The 15,977-nt window shown below is 42.6% G+C and overlaps 1 protein-coding gene across 2 annotated transcripts in view; it reads left to right on the top strand.

Annotated features, from left to right (window-relative positions):
* The first annotated feature begins 10,079 nt into the window (after positions 1–10,079).
* Positions 10,080–15,977, top strand: part of smtnl (smoothelin, like) — a 34,457-nt gene continuing 28,559 nt past the window's right edge. Inside the window, exons 1-2 of one of the 2 annotated variants that reach the window (XM_037776423.1) lie at positions 10,080–10,226; positions 10,559–11,446. In XM_037776423.1, the coding sequence (XP_037632351.1) occupies positions 10,769–11,446 (678 nt within the window). In that variant the 5' untranslated portion in view covers positions 10,080–10,226; positions 10,559–10,768. Of the gene's footprint in view, positions 10,227–10,472; positions 11,447–15,977 lie in introns of both variants that reach the window. The other variant, XM_037776424.1, reaches the window with a different exon arrangement.

The raw sequence follows: 15,977 nt of genomic DNA, 5'->3' as shown, positions 1-15,977 counted from the left end.
GCAGCAGACAGCGTGGGTTGTAATTATGTGAAGCTAGTGATCTCAGGAGGTTTTCCTGAGTTTGCAGAATGTGGACCCCTTTTCTGTCCATCTCTCCCCCCTCACCTCTTCACACCATCACTCCCCCCTTGTCTTCCCCATTACATTTTGTACACTAGTAATACTCAAAGTCTGGCTCAGGGACCACTTGCAATCTGATAAGAAAAAAACCCCAAGGTCCTTGGAAGCATTTGTAGCATAAAACATGTTATTGCTGGCTTCAGTTATACATTTACAGTATGATCCATACAGTGGAGATGGAAAAACTACATAGCTCATGTTCAGCAATTTCAACAAACATTTCGTATTAAGATAATAAATGAACAGCATGCTGATTAATGTTTGCAGACATTAGCAGAGAGCAGAGACTTCTTTGTCCTTCTGAAGGCAACGATGAACGATGATGATGTGAAAGTAAACACAGAAAGTGATCCCGCGTGACCGTTTGATATTCCTCTTGCTGTCTTTAACCCTCCCAAAAATGTATATTAGACACACCTTCTCATCCCCTGCTCTCTGCCTGGATCAGTTCAAATCTCAAGTGTCATCACTCCACCTCCTCCCTTCGTCTGCGCTACGTCAACCATCCTCCTCCTTTCCCGAAGTTTACCAGAGACTCTCACAGTACATCACTCGTCTTTCTTCACATTATCCTCCTCCATCTACCTATTCACCTGTCATTTAATTATGGAACCTTTATTTATCCATGGGAAGAGTCAGTTGACCTGTCGCTAAGCCCTGCACCCTTATGTTTTTCATTCTTGCACATATGCAGTTTACAATGACGGTGGCAGATTCATTGCGAGGATGAGGAAGACAACCACGGACTTTGTTGGCTCCAATGACAACCGTCGCTATGACATTTTAGCAGCTGTAGCTGCTTAGCCTGATCTCACAAACATATGTGAAATGGCCACGACCTCTTAAGTTAAAAGCGTATTACGTGGTGGTGGTGGTACGTAATGTGTTAAAATGACGTGCTGGCACCACGGAATCCATGCCATTTGAAAGTTAATAGGATCCTTTGTTGTGGTGGACACACAAATAAAAAAAAAACTAACAATGTACACGATACACATGATGGTTATGCCGAAAAAAACTGAGGCTGAAGCTGCATGTTCCAAGCTAAAATTCTGATTTTTTGCAATTTTTTGCAGATTTAGCCCAGTATTTTAACTAAAAACGTTTCGTTTGAACATAATCCTGGCATGGTTTGAAAGTTTACTTAAAAAAAAATGTACTTTAACTAGCAACACAGTTATATTTATGCTTTAATGCACTTTTCCAAGGGATTTAAGGAGGAGGAGTGACCAAAGAGTTTGGTAAATGTTAATGCAAGTTTGGCTAGAGATGACTTGAAAACCAAATAAAGAGCACTCTAAAGTCTGATATAATACTTTGGCTATTTGTCTAACCTAACCTGTAATCCCACATAATAATATGGTTAGCTAATGACAGGTCCTTTGCGTTTGGACACAATGCCAGTAAGATAGTTAGCCAGGCGTGCTAACGTTTGCAGCTTACGTCAGATAAACACTTAAACTTGTGCTGATGTGTTTTTTTATTTTCGGAAAGGTGATTAAAAGAAGATACTTCTCTTCAGACTCTTTAGATACCAAAAGAGACACTCTCACCACAACCCCGTGCACACTGATTTGTGAATTTGGAGAAAATTACGGTTTCGAACAATTTCTGTTCGAGAGCGGGGTTTAGCGAATGAGCACTCTCGCAGCAGTGTCCCTTTAAAATCTAAATTTATTGAGACTTATTAATGATATTATCTTCCTCTTTATGGGTGGCCTTATTGACACTGAGTCTACTTTGTCAAAACACTTGTGGAACTTGATAAGATTCAGTGTAAACATGACACAATAATAGCAAATGTGTACTAATTGCACTCAATGGATTTCTTTCTCTTTCGCTCTCCCTCTCTCAGCTCCATGTGCAGTTCATTAAAGTCATTCTTTGAAGTGTCAATGACATCATGACTTGGCTGCCATCCCCATTGCCCTGTTTAGGCCTGACAGGTTCCCATGGAAACTCTGATGTCATGCGGGGGGGTCGAGGCGAGGCGAGTTGCAGAGGATGATTTTTTTTTTAGGCCTGTTTTCGGGTGAAATGTGATGTCTGTTAACACACGGACTGGTGGGAACAGCACTGTGTGTCAGACTGGGATCAAAGCCAGCAGGTAGCCTGTCTGTCAGTCTGGAGACTCATAGAACGGGCTGTCTGGCACGATCTGATATGTGTTATTGTGTCTCACTGTTGGTTTCCAGGCAGAGATGTCAGAGCCAAGCTGTCCTGAATTGTGAATGTGAGTTTAAGACTGATGTAAAGAGCTGGATTCCTCGAGACTCGTGGGTACCCATAGAACCCATTTTCATTCATATATCTAGAGGTCAGAGGTCAAGGAACCCCTTTTGAAAATGGCCATGCCAGCTTTTCCTCACCAAAATTTAGCCTAAGTTTGGAGCGTTATTCAGCCACCTTCTTGACAAGTTGGTATGACATGGTTGGTACCAATGGATTCCTTAGGTTTTTCTAGTTTCATATGATGCCAGTATCTTCGCTCTAGCTTACTGAGCTCACTACAACCTTGAAGTTGCGTTAATGCGTTAAAGAAATTAGTGGCATTAAAACAAATTTGCATTAATGCGTTATTATCGTGTTAACTTTGACAGCCCTAAAATAAATAGATAATAGCCTACGACTTTATGTGATCTCTCCCACGCTGCAACCGACACAACCATGTAATGTGGAGAAGAGTTATAAAGTACAATAAAATTGAAATACTCAAGTAGTACCTAAAACATATTTAAGTACAATCCTTGAGTAATTGAGCATTCAGAAATTCCATCAAAACTTTGAAATCATCTGTAATGTATAAAGCATGATCAAGTTCGCTAGTCTGATCAACTGAATGGACAGGCCATGTCTAAGAATGAAACTACTTAAAGCTGAGATAGGCGAGATTGGAGCAAATATGATTTTAAAAAGTTATTTTTATAAAACGGTAACTATATCCTGATAGGAGTGCATGAAACAGGTAACCTGAAAAAAATCATGTGCCTCTGTGTCCTCCGGTGCTCCTGACGGCATCTGCAAGATTTCACAGACCGGAGGAAAACAAGCAGTCAGAGCTGATCTGCTATCCAACTGCTGTCTATGAGAGCCGGCTGTCAATCACTCGTGAACTCCGACCAAACGGTCAAACTAGGCAGCGATGATCAAATATGAATCAATATTCTGTTACTGTAATGCCTATTTCTCGTCTCAAAGGTTTTCAGAATCATCTTGTAGTGTACTGTTTAGCTGTAAAATGAGAAAGATTGTGACCCGACATGTTGAGATCAGGTTGAGATGGCTTGAAGGAACGCCAAGTACCGCTCACATGACTGGAGCACAGCCAATAGGAACGCTCTCTCTCTCTCTGAAATGACCTGTGATTGGTCAAAGTCTCTCGTCACAGGCTAGATTTTTTAAAGCCTGCATGAAAACAGAGCCCTGAGGAGGTGCAGAAGTTTAGTTTTCTTGCAGAACACTTGAATTACAATATGCTGAAAGGTTATTATGGAATTTTTGCCCAATGACGCCAAAAATATACTGCCTACTACCACTTTAATGTGTGTTGATTATTAGTAGCAGTATTGTTTCAGGTTAACATGAAGCCTGACTCATTTTCATGTTTGGATCAGTTTGGCAGTTTGCTCTCAAACAGTTCTGCTTTCTCCAGGCAATGTTTGCATCTGCGTGTGTGTGTGTGTGTGTGTGTGTGTGTGTGTGTGCGTGTTTATGGGAGTTTGAGGGAGCGTGGACATGTTTGTGTTCTGTTTAAAGTGGCGGTGACGTACACTGTTCTCTGTGGGCGAACTCATGGCCCTCTTGTTAATGTTTACAGTCTGTAACCGGCAGTCAGAATGTGTGTGTGTTTGTGTGTGTGTGTGTGTGTGTGTGTGTGTGTGTGTGTGCGTGCGTGCGTGCGTGCGTGCGTGCGTGTGTGCGTGCGTGTGTGTGTGTGTGTGTGTGTGTGTGTGTGTGTGTGTGTGTGTGTGTGTGTGTGTGTGTGTGTGTGTGCGTGCGTGCGTGCGTGCGTGCGTGCGTGTGTGTGTGTGTGTGTGTGTGTGTGCATGCGTGCGTGCGTGCGTGCGTGCGTGTGTGTGGCTGTGTGAATTAGATGGATTTTGGTGATATGAGGATATCGCTGACGCAGAAAGGGTATTGTAAGTGTTTGAATATGTGTGTGTGTTTTATGTGTGTACCCTAACCCCCTTTAAGAGATTCTGTATAAGGGGGATGTGGATAATGACGTAGGGGAAATTAGAGAGGATCGAGGCAGAATGTGGTTGAGTTTGGCTTCTTTAGCTGTACAGTTTCCCTATGATATACCTATAATTAACAACTTAATTATAAACAACTAATTCCCCCATTGACCCTCTATCAAACACTATTCACTTAAATACAGTGCTGAACCCTGCTTTCATGTTGCCAGCTGTGAACTGATGCCAAAAGATGTGTTGAAATAAAACCATTGGTGACACTGAAGAAACAGAGTCCAGAAGAGACAGAGGGAATAGTTCGTCCTTCTGGCTAAAAAAACTGATTTGAATAAGATTTACATCTGGCATTTCCATGCTTCCTGACAGGATGTAAATTTTAAAATCTAATATGACACCCAAAGCAGCCAGTTCAGTTCAATGACAACTCAAAATGTACCAAATGTACACACTACTGTTGACACAAGAATATGGATGTTTTTTTAAATACAAGACAATAGTTCTTTAACTTGATCAGAGGATAGTTTGTGTTCATGTTGAATCATAAATAGATTTATTACACGGCTGTGTTGAATACTCGATTCTGATTGGTTAATCACAACGTACTGCGGTCTGTAATTTCTCTATGACAGACTGTTGCTATGTATAGCAGACCGTTGCTATGGGCAGCTCTGATGTTGGACTCTGATGGACCGTTTTTGTGTCAAAATATTGATTTCTTCAGTAAGTAGCCGTGTAATAAGGGAGATAATGTACAGCTAGCGGGTCAATGACTGGCTTGCTGTACATTATCCCTTACGTATATTCTATAATACCATTTCCTGTGAATACAAATAGGTGCATTGGGTTTGTTTTGTCTTCATATGTTGACATTTTCTGAACTGCATCGTGCTGTCATCATGTTTCCTGTAAAAGCCACAGAGAGAACAGTGTGAGAACCTTCATTACATCAGAATGTGTCATCCATCCAACCCGTGTTCGCCCGTTCTTGTTTTGACTTGTTGTGCAACATTTCGTGCACCTGAATGCATCAGGGATCCGTGTTTGGACTGATTAGATCTGAGTTCAGTTTTGTTTCACTCTTGTAATCAGATGTAATCAGAGCAGATGAAATGTCTCTCATGACGAGTGTGGCATGATTTTTAGATCACACCTCCAAACACTGTCCAGAAAGCCTGCACACTGAAGGCTTATAGACATTCTGTGGCACAAACTTTCAAATACTACAATTACAAATGTCCTAAGGCTGGTTTTGGTCTTTAAATATTTTGTGTCTTGACTCTTTGTATGCTAATAAACACATGAATCATGACTAAACTTTCTAAAAATCACAAAGGTTACAGCTTTCAATAACAAACGCTGTAGCTACTTGATGCCAGTTTGTTTTGGAAAGTAACACGCTTCATATTTTCAAAATGCATAAGTACGTTCACCACAGAGCTTATTTTCTGCAATAATCCAAAACCCAATGGAAAAATCCCATTGGGTTTTTGTCGAGGGAACCCAGGACGATGCTAACTCCCTGGTTGGCCTACAAAAATACATCATCCCTGCAGCACTCTATAGGCGTGTAGGTTTATTCCTCTCATTCTGCCTATTATTGACAAAAACCTTGACGATGAATGTTTTGCAATATTTGGGAAATGTTGTCATAATCTGCCGCCTCTGTTCCACATTTCTGATTCACAGAACAAAACTTGTAAACTATAATCGTTTGTTTACCACAGAGTTTATTTTCTACAATAATCCAAAACCCAATGGAAAAATCACATTGGCTGTTTGTTGTGGGAACCCAGGGAAATTCTAACTTCCGGGTTGGCCTACAAAAATACGTCATCCCTGCACTACTCTATGGTGGGTTCATGGACTTTTTTTCTCACTGTAAACAGCTGCCTACTGCTGCTGAAACGAGGTTTGTGAGAGCGGTGAAACTGAACTTAAAAGGTAAAGTTGAAGGCCGCAAAACCAAAACAAAGAGCTGAAAGATGTAAAACGCTCTGTTTAAGCTGAGGGCATTTGCAGAGTTGGGTGATAGTTCTTTGTGGCTTTGTTGCTACAAGCAGCCTCTTTCATGTTTCACATTTATTCCATTGTTAATATACAATATATTGATTAGTGCAGCTTTAAACTTAAAGCTGATTAGGGAGTTTTATCATTTTTACTTTCCCATGAAAGCAAGACAAGAGTCAATAAAACTGAGCCAGTACTAGAGCACAGTACTTTTTAAGGCATGGCAGAGCATCCTTTCTTTACTTGTGTATTCACATTTCCCCTGCTGGTTTTGGGATTGGGATTTTCTGCTCACAGTCTGCTTAGAGTTTTCCCCAGATCTGTTAGGATGTTATATAAAGGCACAAGTGAGGAAACAACAATTGGCTTTCTTTACGTTTTGCAGATATTTGGCTCTTGACAACTGTGATATATCTTTGTCCAAAAGTGTGAACCCTAGATGTCTTCCAGCCTGTACTATACGTGACCTAATCCACACTTAATCACCCAACACAGAGGAAGAAGTGTGTTTGCAAATGTCTGTGCAATATCAACAAAAAGTATTACTGGTTGAAGACCAGATGAGAAGACAAAGTATGTGACCTCTCCTCCTCAATAATCGCACTGGACGTTTACAACGTCGGCCCTGCACAGAGGGAGCCAGCGTCACAGAAGTAAAACATATCCAGTCATTATGAAAACAATGAAAACTGAAAAAGGATTGTGGGAGGCCGTTCAGGGAAAGAGCAAGAGACCTATTGTTGTGATGACAGCTGGTTTTTCATTTCATACCACTCTGATTCATGCGGGTCATACCACGTTACCTGCTGACTCATTGTTACTGGAAAGCAGTGGTTCATAAAACTGGGGGCTACGGGGACTTTCAGGGTGCCTTAAGCAAAATAAAGATTAGTTTAATTTCACTGTAATCAAGCTTAAAACTAGAGTTGGTAGTGCTGTTTGTTGTCTGGTTGTGTTGTGTTGTTTCCGTACGTGTTTTACTTAGTTTACGTACTTATTTTAAACCCAACCATGACGTTTTTCCTAACCTTAACTAAGTGGTTTTCTTGCCTAAACCTAACTACATACAAATGACACGCAAAAACACTCAAATGTGTACTCATGACACTCAGAATGTCCATGTAATGCCGTGGTATTTATACGCCTTATACGCCGAGTTGATTCACACATGACTCTCCTGGTACGGCTATATTTCTACATGGAGAATCACCCAGTACAGGTGTTCTCATTGGCATGTCTTGATGTTTTTGCCGGTAAATGACTGCACTAATATATTCAAATGAAATTTAATTACAGGTCATAAATTCTACCTGTCAACCAAAGCCAACTGCTGCTGCACTGGAGCAAAAGATCCCTATTGTAGCATCTGTGCAGTTGTGACTGTGATTGACGCTATTGATATAAAAAAATAATAATTTTGGAGGCAACAGGAAGTTGGCTTCGTAAAGTTGCTGCTACACAGAAACATGCCTGTGAAAGGTTGAAAACAGCTTTTCAAAAAGCTCAACTTTCAAGGATGGAAAACAGCGTCAACAAAGGAAACTTTAACTTAAAGTTGACATAATAAGATACAACAGCAATGTCTGTTTTTAAAAACCTCAGACTGCTGATGAAACTTATACCCGTGACCTCTGACCGCTACAGTGGTTTGTTGCCGCCTGTGTCTTGTACTGCCCCCAGCAGACTCACATAAAAACCCTGAGGGGGTGTTGAGTATGTGTAAGTGTGTGTGTGTGTGTGTGTGTGTGTGCGTGTGTGTGTGTGTGTGTGTGTGTGTGTGTGCGTGTGCGTGTGCGTGTGTGTGTGTGTGTGAGAGATAGTGCGAGACCAAGCGGTGGGGGGACAATCTTCTGGTAAATCACCTCACCGAGCCCCCTCCTCATCTCCCAACGCTCTCACACACACTCCTTAACACACACACACACACACACACACACACACACTTGACAGTAAGCAGGAGGGTGGAATGTCGAAGTATTTGCATGAGTCTGTCTGTTGCACACACACACACACACACACACACACACACACACAGACACACACACAATTGCTATCTAGTGTTGAATGTTTGCTCTGTTGGGGTCCAGTTACAAGGGGGAGGGTTGTGGTCCTCAGCAGCCAGCTCGTCTGTCTGTGTGTCCGTCTCGTCCTGCCATCAAGCACACAACTACAATAGAATAGAATAGAAGATAATAGAAAAAATGTAAAGAGTACATCTATAGGAGAAACAGTGGAAGGTAAACCTGAAACGTCCTCTAGAAGCCTTTACACTCTAGTTGTGGTCTAATAGTAGTAGTAGTATCAAACTGATATATATTAACATACAGCCTATGTGGAAATTGCATTATAATGGTTTTCTGTATGAAAAGTGTGTCTACCTGTTTGCCACATTATGGTCACTAACAGGAGCTATTCAACACTGCATTGCTTGTGTACAAAATCAGATTTCACCTCTTGACCAGTCCTTATCTTAACAAAATACCATTAGAGCGAGGGGATGGAGAGATAATGATACAGAGTGAAAGAGCTACAGATAGAGACCAGAGAGAGAGACGGAGGGATCGGGGGAAGGAAGGAAAAAGGTTAAGTGTGTTTGGATTGGTGATGTGAAACAAGCTGATGTGGAGATTGAGACATGAATTATCTCTATTGACACTACAAACTGAATCAGATTATGATTATGTCGTCCTGTCCATGATTCTGGGTGTTATGTTTTTCTGTTAGGGCTGTCGAAGTTAACACGATAATAACGTGATTAATGCAAACTAGATATAACGTCACTAATTTCTTTAACGCATTAACGCAACTTGAGATATTTAAGGTTGTAGCAGGCTCAGTTTTAAAGCTAGAGTGAAGATACTTGTATCATATGAAACTAAAAAACCTAAATCCATTGGTACCAACCATGTCATACTAGCTTGTCGCAAAGGAGGCTAAATAACGCTCCAAACTTAAGCAAAATTTTGGCGAGGAAAAACTGGCATGGCCATTTTCAAAGGGGTCCCTCGACCTCTGACCTCAAGATATGTGAATGAAAATGGGTTCTATGGGTACCCACGAGTCTCCCCTTTACAGACATGCCCACTTTATGATAATCACATCCAGTTTGGGGCAAGTCATAGTCAAGTCAGCACACTGACACACTGACAGCTGTTGTTGCCTGTTGGTCTGCAGTTTGCCATGTTATGATTTGAGCATATTTTTCATGCTAAATGCAGTACCTGTGAGGTTTTCTGGACAATATTTATAATTGTTTTGTATTGTTAATTGATTTCCAATAATAAATATATGCATGCATTTGCATAAAGCAGCATATTTGCCCACTCCCATGTTGATAAGAGTATTAAATATTTGACAAATCTCCCTTTAAGGTACATTTTGAACAGATACAAAATGTGCGATTAATCGCGATTAACTATGGACAATCATGCGATTAATCGATTGACAGTCCTAATTTCTTTCCAAATAAAAGTAGGGAAAAGAATGGAAGAGAGAGAAAAAGAAGAAGAAGGTACTGAGCAGGGGAAGACTTACATACCTATGATAGAAAGGAGAGGAGGAGGAAGAGGTGCAGTGAGAAAGTATGAGAGAGAAGGAGTCCTCCTTCCAATAGTTTACACAGTGCAAGGATATAAAAGCGACCCGGCCCGCCTCCTTCCCCTCCCCTCACATTTACTACTCTTTCCATGTTGTTTCTTTACTCCACCACCACCACTGCCCTCCTCCTTTATCCCTCCCTTTCTCCTCCCTCCTCCAGGCCAGAAGAGAGGAGTGATCAACCTGAGAGCTAAAACAAACCAGAGAGCCGGCAGCACAGAGCAGAGCAGAGCTCACACACTCACTCATACAGCTGTTCAGCACTGAGGAAACTACAAGTGAGCTGAACCGGAGAGCGAAGCTGAGGTAGGTTTGTTGCAGCTGTGAGTGAAGATTACCTCGCTGCTGTGTTTTATGGCAGTTATGAACCATAGATGTGTGCTTTTTTCTGTCATTCTGACTCTTTGAAAAGAGATTCTCTTGTTCAGTTCAATGCAGTCAGAGCAAGTTTGTGATGTTTTTCCATTTTGTAGATTCTGAATGAAATCATTTAACACAATTTGATTATTACTATCTTGCATATTTTGTAAGGTAGCTGCATTTTTTGCACAGGACATCATATTTACCTCAGTTGGTGGGAAGAGTTTGACAGCTGTTCACAAGCTAAAGGTCAAGTCTCGTCTCTTTTGTGCTTTTAGAGAGAGTGAGTCATCTGTACCTGAAAAGCAGAGCTTATTGAAGCAGAAGCAGCCCGGGACGTCCCAGGACACAGCTGAAGGAGTGGGGATAAATCAAACCAGACCTTTGCCCCCCCCCCCCCAACCCTGACTGAAGCTATTCTCCAGTGGTCTATCTCACTCTCAGACGTTAGCTCACAGACTGGGTCACCAGTGGCTATAGCTCTTCGGATGGAAGCCCCAACAACCCTGGCTGAGATGGGAGACTTGTGTCACCCCCGGTCTTCCTCTCCAGAGGGGGAGACAGTGTGTGCAGCTTTAGCCCGTTATGAGAACACTCTCCGGGATGCCATCAGGGAGATCCACTCGGATGTCAGCGTTTTTAAGCTGGGCATGGAGCGTCGTCTGGAGGAGACAGCCAACCTGAGCGGGCCTCTGGGACGAGCTGTGGCTCAGCTCCAGCAGGAGAACCGGCAGCTCAGGAGTCAGCTGGAGGCTCTCACCCTACAGGTGGAGCTCCTCAGCGGGATGACGTGTGACAGGAGCACCTTGCTTAACAACAGCCACAACCACAGTCACAATCACAAGAATCACCTCAGTGACATTCAGGAGAACCATCAGGAGATAAAAGAGGTGATCTACGGGAAGGGTCAGGCTCACACTCAGAGCCAGGCTCTCCTCCACATCCAGCCCTGCAGCCTGGGGAGCCAAGCCCAGACCTACAGCGGCCTCAGCAGTCAGTCCAGTCCTGCGTCCCCACCTGCCACCTTCTCATCCTCCCCCAGCTCCAGCAGTCCTCCTGTTGGCTCCAGAGTTTCCTCCATGGTGACGGGTCCAGTGTCAAGCGGCAGCCCCTCCACTGCCCGCTTCTCCAGCCGAGCCACATTCGCCGTGTCCAGCAAGACTAACGTGAGTACTGCATGTTTGTAGAGGAGATGTGGTGGATGCTTTCATCCAAAGTCCTTTACAACAGTGTTTCCCAACCTTTTTTACCTGATACCCTGATATGAATTGAAACAGCTAAAAGTAATTAATAAATGAAAAAGTTAGCTGAAAGTAACAGATACTTGGTTGAAGCTGGATGTTTCAACCAGTTATCTGACTTCTGCCTACCTATTTCAACTGTTTATCCATTTAGCAGTTTCAGCCATTTATCCGTTACTTATAGCTAACTAGCCTACGTACTTCAACTATTTATCCGTTACTTTTATGCCTGGTTCAGACTACACGATATCAGCCTGATTATAGCCCGACACGGCCGTCGTAGGGGATCGGGATCGATAAATGAGTGTCGTGTGCAAAAATCAATCCTCTTATCTCGTGTAGTGTGTCACAGTACACGACAACCAACGCCACGTCTGGGACGCCCCACGACACCCTGAGGAAAAGTCTAGCCTGTCAGAATTTTTCGTCTTGACACGCCTAGTGTGATATCTCCAACGACGTGTTCCTTTGCGTTGACCAATCAGGTGCTCTCTCCGCGCGCAGTCGCAGTCAGGTCACCTGGTAAAAAAACAAACATGGCGAAAAGGAGGAGGGATGCCGAGTTTGCTGCTGTCAGGTGGGACAACGAAACTGACTGAAATATCGACAGCCCATACCGTCCTCTCTGTGCCGCCCAGGAGCGCATCCACAACCATTTTTTCTTTCTTTTCGCAACACTAGACCGTCAGCATCACACACAACGCTTCTGTCGCCATGATTGACAGTTGCTTCAACCGCCTCCCCGATGACATCTGAACTCGCGCATGATCATAGAGTACGACGTGCCATGATTGATCGTGGTCATCCGACCAAGACACTGCAAGAGTTTATGGCGCTGTGATCATTAGATCTGACATGGTGACCATCGTCAAAGACAAAAATATTGTGTAATCTGATCCCGTCATTAGCTAATATTTCAACCATTTATCCGTTATTTTTAGATCATCATTTCAACTGTCTCTACATTTTACTATTTGAACTATGTATCCATTACTTTTAGCTGTTTAGACTTCTCTTCTCATTGCTCACTAGTTTTCACACACTCAACACGTAATGTTCAGGTGTAGGCCTAATAGTCTGACTCAATTTGAGTATATAATAATAATTTCTCTTATTCAAATGAGTTCAGCTACATCTTTTCATGTATCCCCTGGCAACTTGGTTGAAAATCATTGCTTTAAGAACTGCCTAAATCTCAAGTCTTAAGGACGCTCATCCATGACAATTTGTAGTTTGTGTCCTCCTGGGCTGCTGCACACAGATGCTCTTGACATATTTGTACTGAGCCAGCTTTTCACACTCCAGTAGCAGATACTTTGTAACATGGATGGAAATGTAATATACAATAGCAGGAGAGGTAGTCCAGTAATTGTGATGTAGGTTTTTAGGTTGGGAAAGGGCCACTGTGGTAAAGAGGCAGACTGTATGTTTGACTGAAGCCATGTTGCGTTGTGGCTGTGTGGATGTGTCATACGAGGCACTGGCTGTGTCACTGCGGTTGCACAATAGCCCTCCACCAGGATGCTTAAGGATTTATGAAGCACAGTAACATGAGTCGAGAAGGCTCCTGGGAGGTGAGGTTAGTGTGGTCGTGTGGTTTTCAGACCTGAGTCCGGTATTTGAAATCGGCATTGTGAAATGTAGGCTATGGTTAGTCATTATTGTTGTTGTCCTGCGCAAACCTTTTCGGTCAAGTATGGGGAATTCTAGTTTTAGCTTCACCACAACAATTACATGGTTCTGGTTTAAGAAAATCCAACTTGTGAAACTCCTTCTAAACTTTACTGAATAAATAAGAAAAACTGAGCCTGTCTTCTCAGTTCCTGGAAAGCTGACATTTGAATTGATACCAAGGGTGTGTCAAAATCGGTTTTATGTTGTGTCTGTGTCTGGGTTACATCATAGTTCATCATCATAGTTAATCACTGCATCGATGGTGACCAGACGGCCCGTGTCTGTGTTTTAGTGCTCAGCGGTTTCTGATTTATTATCAGGAATAAATGTTTACTGTCACCTTGGGATGCTGCTCATGGAAGTTGGATGTCCTGTGGAGTTGGACTTGTAACTCTTCTTGGAGTGCTTTACAGTAAGTGTTGCATAGTTGAATTGGTTTCCTCCCTTGGCTTGTCTTGCTTCTGATGAAACTAAAAAGTGAATCTCCTGGCTTCTCTCCACCCTTCGGTTGCTGCATCACTCAGACAGTTGATGAGGAGTGTGCAGTGTTCATGGCATTCTCCTGATCAGAAATGCATGGGGTTTTCAGAGCAAAAAGGAAATTCTGTCCTGTCTGTCTAAATATTTAGAAAAAGTATATGCGAGCTAATGACAATATAGATTTTCTTCTTTTTTGTCTTCCCGTCCTTGAGGTGATTGAATATACATGAGTATGTGTTCTGTGTTGTAACACAAACCCTTCAGGAATTGTGATCTTGCAATGGTAAGAATGTTAGTAGCAACAAAGTTTAAACATGCTTGCACTGTTTTCCAGAAACCTCATAAAGTACTCTTGCAGCACAATCCAATTTTCCGTTGTCCATCTGTGTGTTCAGTGTGTTCAAAACAGGAGTATTTAAAGCAACAGTAGGCAAGATTGGAGCAAATGTTATTTTAAAAAAAGTAATGTCTATAAAACGGTCGCTATATCCTGACAGTAGTGCATGAGACAGGTAATCTGAAAAAAAAATCATGTGCCTCTGGTGTCCTCCGGTGCTCCTAATGGCATCTGCAAGATTTCACAGACCGGAGGAAAACAACCAATCAGAGCCAAGCTGGAGCCCTGTCGTCTCTTAGCAGCTGTCAATCACTCGCAAACTCCGATCAAACGGTCAAACTAGGCAGCGCTGATCAAATATGAATTAATATTCTGTTACTGTAATGCCTATTTCTCACCTCAAATGTTTTCAGAAACATCTTTTAGTGTACTGTTTTGCTGTAAAATGAGAAAGTTTGTGATCCGGCCACCATGTTGAGATCAGTTGAGGAAATACCAAGCACCACCCACCGGCCGTTTTCAATCCATCGTTTCTGTGGTTGGTGCAGTTTACTGCACAACAACTCCTTGTCATTTCTGCTTTGGAGCTTGGCGCTGCTAGACATGCCGTGCTTTCTGCCCCCTAGTTGCGCGCATCTCTGTGATGACGTTGCACAGAAACCCGTCTATACCGAGTGTGTGTTTTGGAACAGTTTTGAAGATACTGAGGTCCTGATTTTCCAAAAATAGAACGGATTGCAACAACAGACAACTCCATATACTATATCCAGGCGTTCAGTGTTACGATGCAGCATCTATTCAGCATCAAAAGTCTTGCAAGGTGCGGTTCATGCCCACATAGTCAAACAGATACAGATGAGACTCACAAAAATAGTTAAAAACCACAAGCATGCACATGCACACGTTATGCAATTAACTGCTCGTCCTGTATCTGTAATTGCCAAACTATGTGGTGGATACAACAGAGGAATTTTATCTTCTGTGAAATCATGTGGTCAGAGCGAAACAACACAAGGGCACCTTTGTTTCCGTGTGTCTCTGCTGTGGGAGATCCCCCGCTGTCAGCCAAACACACCGCTGCAGAAACACACAGATCAGATCAAACATGAGGAAACACTGTGAAATTATGAACGAGCTCACAAAGGTTCACTGTGTGTTTTCTGCTTCTCTGCTCACATCGTGGTAATTAGCTTCATGGGATTTTTTTTTTTTTGGTCCACTTAGTCAGATTTCGACATACTGCTGTTTGAATCATAATTGCATCTCGCTCTTCCTGCCACATCCTCACCTGTCTGTCAGAGATAGACAGGAGGAAGGCACCGTACATAACATACACAGTTGACTGTTCTAACAGGCCTGATTGACATGATACACCAACAGTTAATGGCTCGAATCCAAGCTGAAGCTGTCTGTGCCAGAGAGATGTGTGTATAGGTGTGTCTGTCTTCCAGCCTGCTCTCCAGCTGTTACTGTGCACCTTCACTGTGACGTGTCCAGCTGCAACAAGAGGACACACACACTTTTGCACACACAGACACACAGACCTCCAAAACACACCTGCAGCACGTCAGCATGATCTCGTTGATATGGAAAGCACACCTGCGGCACGTATCTGTATGAAATGTGAATGCTTATTTTCGTTTTTGATCTCGCCAACTCGTCTGCCTTTACAGCCTCGTTGTGTATACTGGTGTCGTTCGTTTATAGCCTAACGTTAGCTTTTTACTTCTGGCGATTACATTCACACTTCAAAAATGATAAAAGTGGTGTTCATTAGTGGAGATTATCTTGCTGAACAAAACGTGTAAGCATCCTAAACTTTTGTTTCAGAGTTTATTTTCTGCAATAATCCAAAACCCAATGGAAAATCCCATTGGCTTTTTGTCGAGGGAACCCAGGGCGATGCTAACTTCCTGGTTGGCCTACAAAAATACATCATCCGTGCAGCACTCTATAGGTGTGTAG

This window comes from Sebastes umbrosus, chromosome 7 (assembly GCF_015220745.1).
Source record: "Sebastes umbrosus isolate fSebUmb1 chromosome 7, fSebUmb1.pri, whole genome shotgun sequence".
In the NCBI taxonomy this organism is placed as follows: Eukaryota; Metazoa; Chordata; class Actinopteri; order Perciformes; family Sebastidae; genus Sebastes; species Sebastes umbrosus.
This window is presented reverse-complemented; position numbering and strand designations above follow the sequence as displayed.